The 18,774-nt window shown below is 42.9% G+C and overlaps 6 protein-coding genes across 7 annotated transcripts; 3 read left to right on the forward strand and 3 right to left on the reverse strand.

Annotated features, from left to right (window-relative positions):
• Positions 1 to 1,396: 1,396 nt before the first annotated feature.
• On the reverse strand, positions 1,397 to 6,465 carry LOC108606957 (nuclear pore glycoprotein p62). The gene is made up of 3 exons (XM_017997515.2): positions 5,357 to 6,465; positions 5,112 to 5,252; positions 1,397 to 1,682 (listed from the first exon to the last, which is right to left on the reverse strand). Exons 1-3 carry the CDS (start codon positions 6,194 to 6,196, stop codon positions 1,611 to 1,613), a joined length of 1,053 nt encoding a protein of 350 aa, XP_017853004.1. The 5' UTR covers positions 6,197 to 6,465; the 3' UTR covers positions 1,397 to 1,610.
• On the reverse strand, positions 1,806 to 4,070 carry LOC108606956 (translocating chain-associated membrane protein 1). 2 transcript variants are annotated; one of them, XM_017997513.2, is made up of 2 exons: positions 3,973 to 4,070; positions 1,806 to 3,483 (listed from the first exon to the last, which is right to left on the reverse strand). In XM_017997513.2, exon 2 carries the CDS (start codon positions 3,458 to 3,460, stop codon positions 2,342 to 2,344), a length of 1,119 nt encoding a protein of 372 aa, XP_017853002.1. In that variant the 5' UTR covers positions 3,461 to 3,483; positions 3,973 to 4,070; the 3' UTR covers positions 1,806 to 2,341. The 2 variants fall into 2 exon arrangements, with proteins under 2 accessions (XP_017853002.1, XP_017853003.1); XM_017997514.2 differs by having other exon boundaries at positions 1,806 to 3,500.
• A 560-nt stretch (positions 6,466 to 7,025) lies between the features above and the next one.
• On the forward strand, positions 7,026 to 9,262 carry LOC108605701. Its single transcript, XM_017995493.1, has 2 exons — positions 7,026 to 7,104; positions 7,200 to 9,262. The coding sequence occupies exon 2, from the start codon at positions 7,415 to 7,417 to the stop codon at positions 8,744 to 8,746; it is 1,332 nt and encodes a 443-aa protein (XP_017850982.1). The 5' UTR covers positions 7,026 to 7,104; positions 7,200 to 7,414; the 3' UTR covers positions 8,747 to 9,262.
• Positions 9,263 to 11,053: 1,791 nt separating this feature from the next.
• LOC108606767 (nucleosome assembly protein 1-like 4) lies at positions 11,054 to 12,380 on the forward strand. The gene has a single exon (XM_017997178.2). The coding sequence runs from the start codon at positions 11,150 to 11,152 to the stop codon at positions 12,329 to 12,331; it is 1,182 nt and encodes a 393-aa protein (XP_017852667.1). The 5' UTR covers positions 11,054 to 11,149; the 3' UTR covers positions 12,332 to 12,380.
• Positions 12,331 to 13,807, reverse strand: LOC108606768 (mediator of RNA polymerase II transcription subunit 22). Its single transcript, XM_017997180.2, has 3 exons — positions 13,492 to 13,807; positions 12,640 to 12,741; positions 12,331 to 12,589 (listed from the first exon to the last, which is right to left on the reverse strand). The coding sequence occupies exons 1-3, from the start codon at positions 13,601 to 13,603 to the stop codon at positions 12,372 to 12,374; spliced, it is 432 nt and encodes a 143-aa protein (XP_017852669.1). The 5' UTR covers positions 13,604 to 13,807; the 3' UTR covers positions 12,331 to 12,371.
• A 105-nt stretch (positions 13,808 to 13,912) lies between these two features.
• On the forward strand, positions 13,913 to 17,973 carry LOC108606766 (leucine-zipper-like transcriptional regulator 1 homolog). Its single transcript, XM_017997177.2, has 5 exons — positions 13,913 to 14,906; positions 14,985 to 16,403; positions 16,562 to 16,737; positions 16,795 to 16,973; positions 17,036 to 17,973. The coding sequence occupies exons 1-5, from the start codon at positions 14,266 to 14,268 to the stop codon at positions 17,438 to 17,440; spliced, it is 2,820 nt and encodes a 939-aa protein (XP_017852666.1). The 5' UTR covers positions 13,913 to 14,265; the 3' UTR covers positions 17,441 to 17,973.
• Positions 17,974 to 18,774: the final 801 nt, after the last annotated feature.

Below are 18,774 nucleotides of genomic sequence, written 5' to 3' on the forward strand. Positions count from 1 at the left end.
TATGCTTGTATATAGTAGTATATATATATGTATGTACTATGTATATATGCCAGTATATAATGAGCAACACGTACACGCCTACGTCACGCCCCCACACGCTCTCTCTCCCTCTCTCTCTCTCTCTCTCTCTCTCTCTCATTAAATATTACGCTTACAAAAATACAGATCATCTCGGATTACAATTACACAACTGGCCTAAACAGTTCACTAGTAATATATAGTTAGTGGATCGATCATACACATAGAGCTACCAATTGCATACACATTCATATTCATAAATATAGTACATATATATATAGTGTATACAGAGTTGTGTATATATGCTATGGTTTAGTAGTATTCCCATTTCTGGCTGTTTATATATCATTTAACATTCAAACTATATAATACGCAGCTTGAGATCTAGTGTACATATTCCCTATACTGACGCTATATACTAACTATAACAATTTTCAAGCTCGCTGAAAATTATTATACACTCAGTATCAAGTATTATAGCCAAGGATCGTTATAGACACAAATAGAAATTCAATTAAAATTAAATTTTAGTTTTTTTTTTTATATTTACGATCCCTGTCTATATCGCTTGATTGTTACATATTTTGTGCTCAAGTTCTGACATATATATATTTGAAAAAAAAAATAAATAAATATTTGAAAATGCAAATTGGAGGATTTGCAATTGTTCAATATTTGATTTGAGCGATTTTTTTTTTGTTTTTTTTTTTTTTTGTATTATTTTGTTTGAACACCACACACATTTATAAATAGATATATTTGATTTGCTGTTTTAACACGTCATATATGTATGAATATATATATATATTTGTTTTTGTTTTTTTGTATTTTTCTGTGCTAGGCAATAAGCTGTGCAAGCAAATGACTTGGATATTATTTAAAGCGTGACTTTCAAAAGCTTCTGGTTTGATATTTAAAACGTTTTGGAGAGTTTGTTTCCAGTCACGTTTTAGAGCTCTTTAATGTTTTCAAAAATTTGTCATCTTAAATGCAATTCAAGCTAAACATTTTCACTGTGTTTTGTAAGTTTGTGCCACGTTTTATGCAATATATATGTACATATATTTTTAAAACTGTAGTTTTTCTTCGAAAAATTTACATATATTGAAAAAAAAAAGTAAAGAAAAGTGTAAATTAAAATTGGTTTAAAAATATTTATAAATTTAAAGCAAGCGCTTTTTAGAATTCTTTTTTGAATATGTTTTTCAAGAAACAGTCTTTTCTAGGCTTTTGGAGCTCTTCATTTTTTTTTTTTTTTTTTTTGTTTACTTGGGAAACATAACATTAGAATTAGCTGGACTGACTTTATATAGATTTGAGTTTTAATATTTATATATAAGTTTTTTTTTTTTTAATTTTAATTAAATTTTTGTTCGTTTTTTTTGCGTAGCTTAGCTTGGACAGCATTTTTTGTTTTCTTTTTGCAGGTTAAGTTGTTAATTACACATGTTTTGTTAAAAAATAAATTTATCAAAAAAATTTGTAATTTCGAAAATAATGCATAAACGCTCGTTTGTTTATGCTGGCTTAAAATTAAAATAAGCTTTAAGATGAGGGACGCTCGTCATTAGTGATATTTAGATAATTGCTGATTAATCATCATCGGACAGATTTGTTGTAGTCAACAATGTGGCATTATCCTCTTCGCCTTGCTCCTCAATGTCCTGAGAGTAAACAAATTGTTAGTTTAGTTAGTTGTATTAGCATAATTAGTAAGCGGTTTAGATTAAATAAAACACACACACATTTAATTTCTTATACAAAATATATTTAGCAATTTGTTTTTGTTTTTTTGTTACATTAGATTTGTAGGACGTAAAAAACCACACGATCAAAACGTTAAATTAACAGTAAAAGTAACTCACTTCACAGCTAACTCTCTCTCTCTCTCTCTCTCTCTCTCTATCTCTCTCTGTCTCGTTGTAACTAACGCTGGTCGCTCTCATTTGTACACACACACACACGCAAACGCAAAATTAGTTTGTTTATGTATAAAAATAAAAAAATTTGTGGTTTTATTTCAAGTACAAATAATAGTAATAATAATAAAAAAAAACTTAAAATGAAAAACAAACGTATTTAGAGTTTTGAATATTGACAAGGGAACAGTTAGAGAAAGAGAGAGAGAGAGTGAGAGAAATCAAAATGTAAATGCAACGGTAAATGTGTAAGACAAGTGAGAGAGTCGTCTGTTCGTGTTGTTGTCGTTGTTGTTGTTGTTGTTGCTTGAGCGTCTGGAAGTGTGCGGAAGATTTTGTTGTTGTTGTTGTTGCTGCTGCTGCTAGTGCTATCTCGCTCGCTGGCGCTGACGCTGGCGTCGCGCTCACTTGAGCTTCTGTTTGACAGGGCTGGGCGACGTCTGATCGGCCTCGGGCAGATCGCTCTCCTTCTTGCGCTTGGGCTTGTCCTTGTTGGGCGCCTTGGTGGCCTTCTTTGTGGATGCGGCCAGCAGCTTGGCCTCACGTTTCGCCTCACGCTTGGCGCGCAGCTGTTCCGTAATGAACGAGAAGACCAGATAGCCCTGCAGGGCAATCAGACCGACGAGCACAATGAGGGCGCGCAGTTTGTAGCTGCCGCCGGCTCCACCGATGCCATAGTAGAGAGTGAGCACACCAATCACCGAGGTGGCAAAGCGGACGAGCACAAAGACCACGTTGTTGACAATGCGGGCACGAGCGAAACGCTCCTCGCGATCGAACACACCAATCAGCTGGAAGATGTGCACCAGCAGTTCGCTGAAGTAGTGCAGCGTGAGCAGCACCAGCGCCAGACGCTGGAAGCTGAGCGTGTAGGCGAGCACGATGAGCGTGAAGCCGCAAATGGAATGTACAATCTTGGGCTGTTGCTCCTCCTTGGCGCGTATCTTCTGGAAATAGAGCTCGGGCAGCATGTGCAGATAGTAGGCCAGCTGTATGATGAAGTAGAACTTGTGCAGGAAGCTCATCGGATGCAGCGGGTAGCCCTCCCAGAGCTGCGCCACCTGACCCAGATAGCCCTCGCGCATGGCGACCTGTGCGCCCCAGATGAACGACAGCAGATAGAAGGCCACCAGCTGGCCGGATTCGTTGAAGCGCGCCAGTTTGAATTTGGACAAGTGCAGCTTCTTGCTAATCTTGTCGAGCACAAACTCCTGTATAATGGCGTGCATAATGATGCAGGTGAGCGTGTAGAAGAAAATGGCGCAGTAGTCCTTGATGCCGGCCACATAGGTATAGGGCTTGCCATAGGGCTGCTCCCGCGTCGCCTCCTCGCCACTCACATTGTGATGCAGCGAGATGAAAGCGCTGGCAAATGAGGCCGTCGACTCGTTCATTAGACCCACGACAAAGACCATGGCCACGCAGGAAATGATGTCCGCATGGTTTTGTATGACAAACTCATGGCTAAGTATGGGTGGATTCTTGTTGCTCGTTTTGCGGCCCAAGCCGGGTTTGATGGCCATGATTGTTGTTTGGTTTTGTTTGGCTGAAAATTGTTTTTAACTATTATTGTTGTTGTTAGTGCTTCTCAAACTGTTACAAGTGCCCGCCGCTCACTTATCGCGACCAACGTGCGTGCGTGTCTCTCTCGCTATGCATGTGTTTGTCTCTGTGTGTGTCTGTGTGCGCGCGTGGCTGTTGCCAACGTCAGCAGCAGCAGCAGCAGCTGATGGGCGCCCAAGCCTAACTGTATGTTGTCCCTGAGAAATCAGTGCACACAATTTCGCTGCTGCTGCTGCTGCACTCACACAACAATAACAATAACGTCAAATAAATTTGCCTTGTTGGCATAAACACGCACACACATACATACAAATACACACACACACATGCACATACAGCAAGCGCACACAAGTGAGTGTAAGTGCGAGCGAGAACGAGAGCGCGAGCAAGCGCCACACGCAAGCAATTTCTTTTTGCTTTTTAGCAGACAAGCAACTTTATTGTTGTTGTTGTCGTTGTTGTTGTTACTTACAGGATTTGAAATTCTTGCTGATTTGTTGTTGTCTTTTAAGTTGACTGCAATTTTGCTGACGTAGGCGTATTCCAGAGATTTCGCTTTTTTGTTACAATTTTCCCTTTTTTGATTTTTTTTTTTTATTTTTTAGCCGTGTGTGTTTTGTATGCGCCTACGGTCCAGCCGCCTCTGCCTCTGCCTGCTACTACTGCTGCTGCTGCTACTACTGCTGCTCACCTGGCTGACTGACTGACTGACTGAGTGGTTGACTGAATGAATGTGGCTACGTTTCACCAAAGCGCTGTGTGAATGCCAAGGCGGCCTACTAGCCAAATGCCAAAGACTACAACAACAACGTCAACGACAACACTAGCATAGGCAGAGCGCAGCGCAGCAGCAACAACAACAGCAACAAAAAAAAAAAACTGCCACGCAAACGACTCTCGGCTCCAACGAGCGCAATAGTTACTGTTGTTGTAGTTGGCCACACTACCACTTGTTCACGTTGTTGTTTATTGCTTGCCTGCTTCCGCACACACACACACTTTATATACAGCCGGCTAAAGTTATGCGCTCACTCTTTCGCGCACAGAGCGCCACAATATTATGTTTGGCAGCCCGATGTACGCTTTGGAGCTTCGTGCGCACTCGTGCGCCAGCCGAGTGTGACGTGTAAAATTGTTGTCGTTGTCGCTCAGTCAAGGCTGCCAGATACGTTTTTTTTCCAGTCAATACGCTGTTTTTATCTCGCTTACACTTGCGCGTTTGTGCTGTCATTTTGCTCGCAGCCATTTGCATGGAAGACAGTGTGTTGTTGTATGAGATGACAGCTGCTCACAAACACAAACGTAGATTTGCGCGCGCAATTTGAAATTTTTCTTTACCATGCACTTTGCATTAATTCACTTTTATCACACTTGGGCATACATTAAATGTCACTTTAATTTGCACTACACATTTGTATAAAGCACTTGAAAATAAATTTCCGCTTAATTTGCACTGCAGAACTTCAGCCCAATTGGAAATTAAAAATAGCGGCCAAAGGTCATTGTGTGGTATATTTTATGGACTGTTGCTTTTGTGTATGCGTGCAACAGACCGTAATTGGCACAAGGTTACAAAAAGGATATATGCTAATTAAATGCAATTCTACTCACATTACGATTTCGCTTGCGCACTGAGGACACTATGGTGCGCTTGTTGCGTGCCACCAGGCAGACCGTTATAATTAAAATCATGCCAATGAGTGCAAATCCGAGCAGTGCAGGCAACAACACGCTATCCTCAGCCTTGTAGCCCTGCAAATGCAAATGCAAATTGACCATAATTAGATAAAGAGAGAGAGAGAGAGGGAGAGAGAGAGAGTAGTGAAAGTTGCAAAGAGAGTACAAACGATACTTACCGACCACTGGACATAGGTGGATGGATCAATATAGGCCCAACGCCAGGCATTGTTGCTCTTGTTCTGTGCCAGCTCCTCGCTGTTGCTGCCGCTGTTGCTCTGGGTCTTGGCTAGAACAGGCGGCATTATTGGCTTCTTGGCAGCCGACTTGAGCAACGGTACTTGTATAATGCGCGTGGTAATGGTGCCCGCTGGGCGATTGCTCACAGCTGGAGCAGCAATGGTGGCTGGACGCTCGGTAACCGCTGGCTCAGTGGCAGCAACAGTTGTTGTTGTTCTGGTGGTGGTGCTAGTAGTCGGCTTTTCTGTTGTTGTGGTTGATGTTGTTGTTGTTGTTGTAGTGGTGCTAGCCACGCTGCTGTCAGCTGCAGTTTTGTTTAGCTTCAGTATAAACTGTTCGACACCATTGCGATTGGTAATCTGCACATTCTGTCCAACACTCTGGCCCAACAACTGGGGGGCGACTGGAGCTGTGGTGCTCTGCAATGGTGCAGCTGTGGTGGTGATGGCATCAATAGCATGCTTGCTGGCGCTGTGCGTAAAGGCTGCCTTTGTCTTGAGAAACCATTCGGTAGGACTGGGCAGACACTCGGCGGAGACCAGAAACGGTATGAGCAGCGCGCCAATGATGACCGTGCAGACAAAGATTAGGCCCAGATAGGCAAAGAAGCTGCGACGCTTACGATTCGCGCCGCGCTTCGCTCCACCGCCCGATGCTGCGGAGCCACTGGAGCTGCGACTGCCATTCGATGACAGCTTACCCTCAATGCGAAAATCATCGTTCTGGGGCAGAATCGTATACTGCAGGCTGTTCTCGCCGTGACGTATAGTCTTGTACATCTTGAGCAGCTGCAGTTGTAATTTGAGCTCTGCTATTTCTGGTAACAATGTTGTCTAACCTGTGACCTGTTCAATTTGAGCCTTGTTGTTGTTGTTGTTTTTTTGCACCAATTATTGTTGTTGTTGTTTTTGTGTGTGTAATTGTTCTTGTTGTTGTTGCAGCTGGTGCTGCTGCATGTTTGCTGCCTGCGCACTAATTTTTATGTTTTTATTGATTAAGCGCTGTTGTTTTTCTTCCGTGCTAGCACAGACTGCCAGCCAAACTTACAGAAAATAAAAGTTTTAGCGCAGTCGCAGGATGCAGAGTGCAAAATTACCTGATAACGGTAAACAGAGGCGCAGCGGTGCAAAACTATCGATAGAATGCTTTAGCCGATAGTGAGTCGATAGCATGGCTTATTATTAGTACCAGTTAACGGTAAACAGAAGCGCAGCGGTGCAAAACTATCGATAGTAAGCTTTAGCCGATAGTGAGTCGATATATGGCTGTTTTTTTTTTGTATGCAAAAATTGCAATTTATGATAGATACATAATTTTAATCCCTGACCAGCATCACAAATTACAATTTAGTATACATACAGAAGTGCATGCAACAGCGTCGGCAGCGCTGTTAGTGTTAGTGAAGCTTCATAAGCGTTACTGCGCTTCTTAAAGAGAAAATTTCATTGTGACTAACTGTAAATTTTGAAAATATGCGTTTCGAAAAAGCAATTGTGGATTTTTTATATTGTTACTTTTATGTTTCATTATGTTTTGTGTGCTATTATATAACATTACGCTATTACTCGCTTTTTTACGATTAAATTACTGTGTAATTAACAGACTCTATTTTCACCACCCACCTGCATACCTGCAGGCTCAGCCCAGCAATCCATTTGGACAGTGTAGATAAAAAAAAAAACTGCAAGTAGGTATACACACACAATTATTTTTCATATTTGTATGTATGTTTGCTAGATTTTTGGCTGACAACAGATTTTTATGGTCTAAATGTAATTGCAGTTTTAATTGAGCAATCTATGCGGTCAGGAGTGGCCTAAAGTGCTCGCGCAGCGTGTGGTGCTGCTTTGGCTACGATAAGCGACGAGATAAGCGTTCGATAAGTTCGATCCACTCAACTGGTCGAGTGTGCTTATCTCAACCTTAGCTGCTGCTGCTGCCTGGCCACAAGAATTCTCAATGCAGGCAGCTCGACGACTTTCAGTCACATAGAGAACATGATATGGTTCATTGCTGCGAATTTCGGCCTGTTGGTGGCGCTGGTATCACTGGTGCTGATGCTGCTTGGCCGCAAGTCGACGCTCATCTTTGGAAAATATCCGTGCAAGGGTCCGTTCTATAGCATTAAGTATCGCATAGCGCTGTGGCTGCTGCGCCGCCTGCGCTTGCATTTCTACAAGCGCAACGAGGAGCTGCTCAGCTCGTCCGCTCATCTGGCCACGATCGATTGCCCGCAGCCGCTGACCGACGATCCCAAGAGCTACGATGTAGTCAGCTTTATGGCTGCCAATGCAGCTGGTGTAAAGTTGATGCTAACGCTGGAACGACGACGACGTGGCGTATTGAAGGCAGCGTTTTATCTCTGGCTGCCCGGCGATGGCTTGCTCTGCTCACCACGCTTGCCCGACATGGTGCATTTCACCAGCGAAGGCGGCTACGGCGAGAGCAGCGAATTTCGCGGCGCTGGTTTTCACATCTTTCCGGTGCGCTCAATGCGCAGCTGGCGTTTGCTCTACAACGGACAACTACGACGCAATGGCGAGCTGCTGGATGTGAAACTGGATTTGGATTTCAACAGCACTGCAGCGCACTTTGACTACAATCGCGATCTCAGCTCAGCGCTGATTGCTGACTCCATAGCACGCGAGGCCTGGAACGACACCTTCTATGGCCTGCTGAAGCGCGTTGGCCAAGTGCTGGACAAGCGCACGCACTATGAGCAGTCTGGCATGCTAACTGGCACCATAATGTTCGAAGGACGCCGTCGTGAGCTCAAGTTGCGCGGCTTTCGCGATCACAGCTTCGGCACTGAGCGCTGCCTGAGCTCCATCAATCGTTATGTGTACTTTGCTCTGCTGCTGGATGATGGCAGCAGCATGGTCGTCGGCAATCTAAGTCAGCCCTCGTTCTTTCTCTCCTCGCTCAAGATGGGCTACTTCTGCACCGCTGAGGGCGTCTATGAGCCCATTACGGCCAGCAATTTTGAGCTCTACTCCTACGGCGAGAAGGGCACACCGCCGCAGCATCAGAACTTCATCGTCAATACGGCGGACAACGTGTACATGGTGCAGATAGAAGTCGAGCACAGCGCCATACGCTACGTGGGCGGCGACTGGGAGTCCAAGGTGTACAATCAGTTCGTTGCCTGCACCGTCAATGGCATCGCTGGCCAGGGACATGCCGAGTATCTTTACAGGCACAACAGCGGCCGTCCCGAGGAAGTTGCTGCCGAGGATCCCATTTGGTATCAGCGCATCAAGCGCTTTGAGCGCAGTCTCAGCAACATGGAGCTCATGAACGACCTGGAGGACGAGGACTTTATATTCTAATTTTTTTTTAAATCTAAGTGTCACTATTTCATTATGTCTAGATATGCAAAATGTAAGTCTAGCTTGCATAAGATTGCTAAAATATTTTAGATATCATTTTTTTTTTAATTTTAAGCGAAACTATTTCAAAAACGTCTATATGGACATATATGTGTGTGATAAAACTGATAAACTATAAGAACGCTGTGCATAAAACAGAGTTTAAAAATAAATTCCAAAATTTAAAACTAAAATTCAAGTCTAGCTTGAATACAATTGGCAAAGTATTTTGGTTTAAGTGTAACTATTTCAAAAAACCTTTAGAATTTCTATATGTGTGTGATAATCCGGAAGACAACTACAGAGTCTAAAAATAAATATCAATGTCTAAATGTCCAAAATTCAAGTTTAGCTTGAATAATATTTTAGATCTCTTTTTTTTCTAAGTTGTAAGCTGAACAATTGCAAAAACGTTACATATACTAGGTGTGATAAACTGATAATACAGAGTCTTAACGTATATTTAAAAACTAATTATCATGAATAAGATTGGAAAAATATTAAGACTTCCTTTTTTTTTTTAAATTTTAAGTGAAACTATTTCAAAAACGTTTAGAATTTATATATGTATACAATAATCCAAAATACCGCTGTGCATAAAGCAGAAAAAAATATCAATGTCTAAATGTTAAGCTACCAAGTCTAGATTAGAAAAGTATTTTTGCTTTAGTTTTTTTTTTCAATGCAAGTTGAACAACTGCAAAGTCACTGCTATATGGTGTGAAAAACTGTAAGACCGCTGTCAATAATACAGAGTCTATAAACAACAATGTTGGCCAAAATAACGCTAGTTTGGATGAAATTAAAAAAAAAACCTTTAGAACTATATGTGTGTGATAAAATGTAAGATTCAACTCTAGGTTGGATTAGATTTTAAGAAACGTTTAGAATAATTTATGTGTGGCACAAATTATAAGACCACTGGATATATTACAGGGTATAAAACAAAAAAAAAAAATGGCTATATATAGCAAAAACTATACACAAACTATATGAAACAATTTCATACGTAGAATTTTATGTGTGTTTTATATGTCTACAAACTAAATATTATGAATGATTAAAATTCAACGCTCTTCAGTTGTAATCAATCGTATATCATATATATATAGCCAACTACTCAAAGGCTAATGTTAGCGTGGATAAGATTGGAAAAGTATTTTAGATTTCGCAATCAATAAATAAAATCCATGGCCTTTTTACGTAAATACCAAGTAGCGTTATAAATAATGATTTATAATGCCAAAGACAACAGCACACCAGGTATATGGCCTAATCCATGCCGAATCGGTAGCGATTGTCGAGCAAATGGTAAAAACCCAACTGATAAGCGCCAGTGAGTGTGTGGTCAAGTGGTTGCCCAATTATGAATTGCTCCAGCATAGGCCAAAACAGGAAACGTTTCATTCATGTTACGCCCTGACCTGCGACAATTCGGGAATTAACAATCATAGATTACTAACTGAAGATTATGATGGAGAGTACGCATGGTCCTTATCTTATCCAAAATTTCGACTCATATATCATAATCGCTTATATATTTACACATGAGCGTAGCCTGAATATAATATTCGGGGCTCATAAATACTCAAAATATTGTTGTATTGATATTCTATTGATGTCTATAAGAATAATAAGTAAATAAATAATAACTATATATATTTATAGAATTTTCAACGGCGACTAATGAAGAAGCTGAATTTTGGGTAAAATTTTGAGAGCACAAAAGCTAAAGCTCAAAAATAAAGAAAAATACTTTTTAAAATATTGATGTCTATCACAATAATAATTAACAAGAAATTAATAATCTATTATGTTTTAAGTTTTTTTTCGGCCACAATGATTCATTTTGAAAATTATTTATGAGCAAAGAAAGTAATGCTAAAAATTGAGAAAACAGTATTTAAAACATTTATATATTCATTGATGTCAATTGCAATAATAATTACATAAATAAATAAAAAGTAGTAATTATATGTGTTTTTATTGACGGGAATGTTTAATTTTGAGTAATTATTTGTAAGAGTTAAAAAGTAAAAATCAAAAATAGAGGGTTATTTGAATTTATTAAATATTTATTTTTAATTAAATTTACCATCATTTGGCTCCCCTTGCTGTTTACCTGACTATGTATGATAAAATACATAAGCTTGATTGAAATCTTTGGTTTTTTAATCTTTGGTTTCTTTGGTGAAATCTTTAAGGTTTCCAATTTTGTTAGACGCTTCTTAGCTTCTTACTCACCCGAATAAATCGAGCGACTTTAATGTTTATGTACATTTGGAGCTCTGAAGTTTGAATACATTTCAAAAATTTAAAATTTCGACATTAAAAAATTGGAAAACCAAACCAAAGTTTGTCAAGATGGACATGGATTCAGCCGACGGTTCGAATGCTACCCTACCGGATGCGCCGCATGCGTTCCCAAGAGCCCCAAGCAACAGCCGAAACAGTCGCAGCCACAGCTGCTGCAGTCGTAGCCGTAGCCAAAGTCCTGGCCAGCTGAGTCCGGCCGAGCTGCCGTGCAGCAGTCGGCGTGCCCTGCTGCAGCATATGGTGGCCACACTGCCGGCGACGGTGCATAATCGGGTGCTGGCCTTGAAGCACAATCAGCTGCAACAGATGAAAATCTCGGAGCAGTTCTATCGCGAGGTGTACGAGCTTGAGCGACGCTTCTATGTGCAGAGCTGTGCGCTCTTTGATGCGCGTCGCGACATTGTGGCCGGGCATGTGGAGCCGCCGGCCATACAGCCTCAATGGCACGAGGAGCCGGACGAGCTGCTCGAGGAGATTAAGTCTAGCGCCGAGTTCAAGCAGCTGGCTCAACAGCTGCCGCAGTTTACGGCCGCAGCAGCTGGCGTGCCACGCTTTTGGCTGACAGTGTTTCGTAATGTGGCCAGCATATCCGAGCTGGTGCAGGCGCATGACGAGCCGCTGCTGGAGTGCCTGGAGGATGTGCGCATCAGCTATGAGCCGGACAGCTATACGATACACTTCTGCTTTCGGCCCAATGACTATCTGCACACGTCGTCGCTGGAGCTGACCAAGCGCTATATGCTGCGCCATGAGGCGGACAAGGATTTTCCGTTTCTGTTCGAGGGTCCGGAGATTGTGCGCTGCGAGGGCTGCAACATACACTGGCGAGACGGCTCGAATCTTACGCTGCAGACAGTGCGACCAAAGCGTCTGCGCAAGGGCGCACGCAATCTGCCAAAGGTGATGCCGCGCGAGTCGTTCTTTCGTTTCTTTTCGCCGCCACAGGCGCTGGATCTGTCGCTGGCCGATGAGAAGACCAAGCTGGTGCTGGGCGCTGACTTTGAGGTGGGCTATCTGCTGCGCACACAAATTGTGCCCAAAGCTGTGCTCTTCTACACCGGCGACATGGTGGACAATGCACAGGACGAACTGAACGCGGCTAGCTCGTACTCCTCATTGTCGCCAGGTGATCAGGAGCAGCTCCATAAGTGCGCAACATACGCGACGCCAGCGCCAGCTCCAACTCCAGCGCCAACACCAACGTTACTGTCCGTAGATCTATTCCAATAATAGCAAACATATAATTTCGAGTGACTTTAAAACTAGTTGTTTATTTGAATATGCTGGTGTAATACTCCTCCTCCAGATCATACAGATCCATAGCCATCTCGTCGCGCAGCTTCATCAGCTTCTTGTCGCACTCAATCTGCGTGGTGCGAAACAGCTGCGAGTTACTTGTAATGGCCTCGTTCACCGAATGGAAGTCGTTCAGTATCAAATATTGCTTCAGATCCGCCACCAGTTTCATCAACGATTCGCCAGCGCGCACTGCAAAACTCATTGTTAGGTTTGAGTTTCTGATACTTGAGCTGACTTACCCATGTTCGCGGAACGCACCTGCATCTCGAGTGCATCCTGCTCACATTGCGTAGTCTTCGAGATCTGGCTGTGGCTCTCTCGGCGCGCCAGCTTTAGTATTTCTGTAAATAAAACGACAATATAAACATTATTACTCAGCGTATCGGTTGGCATAAACAAATGCACTGCAGGTACTCCCACTGCAAGGTGCAGCCTTGAGCTTTGGCCTCGCTCGTATTTAGTTGATTGCAAGCTTGCTGACTGCAATGGGTAAATCGCTATCGCTGCTGTTTGATCGCTTTGCGGCCAAGGAGAATGTGCACGTTCTAATGATTGGGCTGGATGCGGCGGGCAAGACGACGACGCTTTATCAGCTCAAGCTGGGCACCAGACTCACTAGCATACCCACAGTTGGATTTAATGTCGAGATGCTTGAGTATAAGCGTCTGCGGCTTAGTCTGTGGGACATTGGAGGTCAGCGGCGTGTGCGTACTATGTGGCGTTATTACTATGGCAATGTGGAAGGCGTTATCTTTGTTGTGGACGCTGCCGACTCGCAGCGTTTTCCGGAGGCCATGTGTGAGCTGCACGCGCTTTTGGATGTAAGTGAGCTGCGTAATAGCGTCGTGCTGGTGTTTGCCAACAAGCAGGATTTGCCACATGCCGTGGCGCCGGAAGATCTGGCCGTGAAATTACGCCTGCATGAGCTTGGCCAGCGCTGGAAAGTGCACGGCGCCAGCGCTAACAGTGGCCATGGTGTCCAGGAGGGCATGGAGCTGCTGTATCGCATGATACGACAGCGTCCGCAGCGCTTTAAGCGCTTTGCTAGTGATTTTAACGTTTTCTAGTAAAAGTGTAAACAAATAAATTACCCTCGAAATTTTCCAACATGCTGCGCACATCGTCTTTGAGGCGAGCGTTGTAGGATTTGAGCAGTGCCTCCTTGGACTGCGGTAGAATGGCGCTACGTGAGGTGCTCGCCATTATAAAATGGTTTACTATTTTAGTTTATATACAATTTATTTGTTTGTTTGCCATCAAACTCAAGAGTAACAGAGCGGCACCAGTAGTATTAACAGTAGCAGAATATGTAACAGTATGATTAACAGCTTATGGCAATTATCAACCCTGCAATGTTACTGTCGCTTTGCAGATGATACTCGCGTCGCCGGCAAGCACACTGTCATCCACTATCAGACGTGATCTGTAGCACCTCCCTGTTTAATATTTTGCAATAGTTTCATATTTTGTTGTAATAAATAATTTTTCAACATTATGCTATAACATTTTACCTCCTACACGACAAGTATATTCTTAACCTTCATCTAAGCCTTCGAAATGATATATATGTGTGTGCGCTCAAAAAGTAAAAACAAAAATAGTGAACCCAAGTAAAATAATTGTTGTTTTTTTTGTTTGTGTCAAGAAAAGTTTGTTTGTATCAACTGTGCGTAGTTATGAGTTTAATAATTTTTCACATCAAATATACAAGGAAAACCAGGCAAAGTCACAACGACAGTGATAGTTCAGACCAAATAAATAGAAATAGTTGCCATTAATAATAAGCGAAGCTAGGCTTAAGGGCCTACTCCAGCAACTCGGTCAAGATAAGCCAACGAAGGAGATTCTATACCTGTAATGCCTTAATGCTAAAGTCCATACTTGGCGCGGACACGAATGGTTCTGCGGAAGATATACCTAGCGGCGGAGGGGGCGTGGCCAGCGGTGGTAGCAGCAGTGGAAGCAGCGGTGGAGCAATTAGTCGACCCAGTTGCGGCCTGGCGTCCAGTTCCATATCGAGTGGGCTGAGTACTGTGTGTAGTTTGGTGGCAAGTGGAAGCAGTGGCAGTGGCAGTGCCAGCAGTACACCACCAAACTTGTTTTGTCCCGCATGCGTGGCGAATAGCGCAAAGCAGCAGCAGCAGCAACAACAACAACAACAGCAGCAGCAGCAGCTAGTGGACACCAAGTCCAGCAAACGTTCCAAGGCACGCAAGAGCGCTTCCACCGCTGGTTGTTTCGACGCGCAGCACATCAGGAACAATCTGAGAATGTCAACATCGGGCAGCATGCGCGGCTCTAATGCTCATGCCGGTAGCAGCAGCATTAGCAACGGTAGCGCCGCTTCGTCAGGCACAACGACAGTCAATGGCCTAGCCTTGTACGATGGCAAGGCCAACTCGCCGGGCAGCTACAGCTGCAATGCGCTGAACGTGGACTTTACCTCCTATACGGCAACGCATCAGTGGACGCGCATGCTCGAGTGTGCTGAATTCGTGGGCGCCAAGTAAGTGTCAGCTGCATGCGCAGTGTGTTGCAACCAGCTTATGCTCACTCTCTCTCTCTCTCTCCCTGTCTCTTTTAGGCGCAGCAAGCATACGGTTGTGGCTTTCAAGGATGCAATGTTTGTATTTGGCGGTGATAATGGCAAGAACATGTTAAACGATTTGATACGTTTTGGCGTGAAGGACAAGTCATGGGGACGTGCCTGCGCCACGGGCACACCGCCAGCTCCGCGCTATCATCATTCAGCTGTTGTGGCGGGCAGCTCCATGTTCATCTTTGGCGGCTACACGGGCGACATACACTCCAATTCGAATCTAACCAATAAGAATGATCTGTTCGAGTACAAGTTTCTGAGCGCCATGTGGGTGGAATGGAAGGTCTCGGGCAGGCAACCAGTGCCGCGTTCGGCGCATGGCGCGGCCGTTTATGACAACAAAATGTGGATCTATGCTGGCTACGATGGCAATGCGCGCTTGAATGACATGTGGACTTTGAATCTAACCGGCAACACGCATCAGTGGGAGGAGGTGGAGCAGCTGGGTGAACGCCCACCCACGTGTTGCAATTTCCCTTTGGCCGTGGCACGCGATTGCATGTATGTCTTCTCCGGCCAGAGCGGTCTACAGATTACCAATTCGCTGTTTGAATTTCACTTCAAGACACGCACCTGGCGTCGCATCTCGAATGAGACAGTGTTGCGTGGCGCCACCTCGGCACCTCCCTCTCGCCGCTATGGCCACACCATGGTGCACAACGATCGCTTCTTGTACGTCTTTGGCGGCTCGGCAGACACCACATTGCCCAACAAGCTGCATTGCTATGATCTGGACTCGCAAGTTTGGTCCGTCATACAGCCGGAGCAGAACTCGGATGTGCCTTCGGGCCGTGTCTTCCACGCCTCTGCGGTCATCGGCGATGCCATGTACATCTTTGGCGGCACCGTCGACAACAGCGTGCGCCGCGGCGATACCTATCGCTTTCAGTTCTCCAGCTATCCAAAGTGCACGCTGCGCGACGACTTTGGCAAGTTCTTCAGCGAGAAGCAGTTCTGCGATATTCAGTTCGTTGTGGGTGTGGAGGAGATACGCATACTGGCACACATTGCTTTTGTGGCAGCGCGCTCCAAGTATTTGCGCAACAAGATCCTGGCGGCGCGTGAGGCACGGCAGCAGCAAATGGAGAAGGTCTATGGTGTGGGACAGGTGGATATGCAGGCATTGAATACGGGAGTTGGTGCAGATCGGGCGCCCATGCTGGAGGTACGGCTGGCTCATGCCTCCCCCGAGGCCTTTCAAATCATACTCAACTACATATATACGGATCGCATCGATCTAAAGGACTCATACAGCAAGAACATTATCATACTCATCACAGACATCTATCAGCTGGCTGGGCTCTTTACCATGCCGCGTCTGGCCCATGGTTGTATACAATATCTCGACTACAAGATCAATAAACTGAATGTTCTGGAGGCGCTCTATAATGCGGATAAAAACAAGTAAGTCGTACGCGAGACTCAGGTAACGTATAAAAAAAAGAAACGTTCCCTCGTAATAATTATAAGCTCTACTATTGACTAACTAGCTAATCCATTTAGGTTTATTTTCGTTATGCATTTGTTTGAAACAATTATTTGTAACTCTTACTATCGTTTAGCATTAAAATCATCAAGGATCATTGCATGCAGTTCATTATCAAGGAGGAGAACTACACGGAAGTTGTTATGTCGAATGAGTTCAGTGATCTGGACAAGCCGCTGCTGGTGGAGATTATACGCAAGCGTCTGCATCCCAGCAAGCCAGTGATGGATACCAGAGATGAGTCAAATATTGGTAAGTAGCTAGCTATATATATATATGCATATATCTATTATAATTAATAATTCTTAGGCACCACACTGGAGCACGACATGTCCACATTTTTGGAAACAACTGGCAAAGATTTTTGCGATATAAATCTTGTACTGGAGGATCATGTGATACCGGCACACAAGTCTGTGCTCTCCGCACGTTGTACCTATTTCCAAGGCATGTTTCGCTCCTTTATGCCACCAGATAATACCGTCAATGTAAGTGCCAAAGAGCCGCCGAGATGGCCTTAATTTCATTTTGATATTTACTTGTTGACCAGATACAAATTGGCGAAATTTCACCGTCACTGGAAGCATTTCACTCGCTGATGCGTTACATCTATTACGGCGAGACCAAGATGCCGCCACAGGATGCGCTGTTTTTGTTTCAGGCGCCTTGCTTCTATGGCCTGGCCAACAATCGTCTGCACGCTTTCTGCAAATACTCGCTGGAGCACAATATCACGTATGAGAATGTGCTGCAGACGCTGGAGGCGTCGGATATAACCAAAATCTATGACATCAAGGATTACGCATTGAAATTGATTGTCAAAGATTTTGCCAAGGTGGCCAGGCTGCCAAAGATCGCCGGATTGTCGCGCGAACTGTTGCTGGAGATAATACGCGCTGTGGCCGATTCGCAAGGCGAGTTTCTGACCAGCATTAACATCCATCCAGATGTCTGAAAACTAGTGCTGCTACAGCCTGCTCTGCATCTGTTGCTCGCTTGGTTGCAAATCGGACGTAGCACGTAGAGCCGCAGTAGCGGTTGGTAGCGCCATCAAACTCGCAGTCATCTATATACCATATAATCATCAATACTTCCCTCCATATATATGTATCTCTAACTCCAACTCCAACTCCATGCAATGTAATTGGTGTCGAATCACAATGAATCGAGATGAGAGAGTTGTTGAGAAATTTGTTAGCATTAGAGAGACGGAGACGGAAACGGAAACGGAGTTAGCAGCTTGATAAAATTAAGGGCATGCCAAGTAACATTGTAACCTATATTATATACGCTATATTTATCCTCAAGATATATATATATATCTATACTCAAAATATGTACCTACATAGATGTTTATGTTCTAAATACTACACACAAATTTACAATATATTCCCTACAATACGCTTCACTGTTCGTTCTATGTAAACGTAGCAAATGCATAAACACATTAACATATACAATCGAACATATATATATATATATATTCATATATATATTATAAGCAAAACCCAATACAGTTGAGACATACAAACATTTGTATTTACGATAATGTGCCTACTTCAGAATTCAGAATGATTTTTGGATATATGAGAATACAATTTTGCATTTTTAAATTTAGAATCATTGCATAATTACACATTTAATGCTGAAAAATTCAGAGATCTCAAAATCATGAAAGCATCAAAATTGATCAATAGCAATAATGAGTGAACGATATACGGGATAACCAAATCGAAAAACAAAATTCAATATTAGTTAAAGTTAAATAGTTAAAAGAAATAATAAATTGAACAAATTTTGTATGTCAATTGTAACGAATGTTAATGATGATTATTAGTATATAAGAGATAAATTTATATATATACACTATATACTATTGTTCTTGCCAGTTAATGCAAAAAGTTATTCAATCATTTGTTGATATTGTATTTGGTTTGCGTTTTTGTGCACGTTTGTACTTTGATAGCATTGTGATAGCTGCTTCTATTTAAGATATATTTGAAATTTTATATTTTGTGTACTTGCTTTTTGTTTTTATTATTTCTAAGTTGCATTGTAAACATTTTAAATATATACATATATTGTATTTTTAAGCAGGCAATATTATCTACTTATTATATATATTGTGTATTTATTTGTAATGCTTCAGGTTTATACATTTTTTTTTTTTAACGATTTTAAGACAAATATGCATTGGCTAACAATTTAAGCTTTAACAAAAAACAAAAACAAAAAATGTTGACACTCAATGTCGTTAATAGGAATCAATTCAAACAATTTATATAGAAA

This window comes from Drosophila busckii, chromosome X (assembly GCF_011750605.1).
Source record: "Drosophila busckii strain San Diego stock center, stock number 13000-0081.31 chromosome X, ASM1175060v1, whole genome shotgun sequence".
Lineage (NCBI taxonomy): Eukaryota > Metazoa > Arthropoda > Insecta > Diptera > Drosophilidae > Drosophila > Drosophila busckii.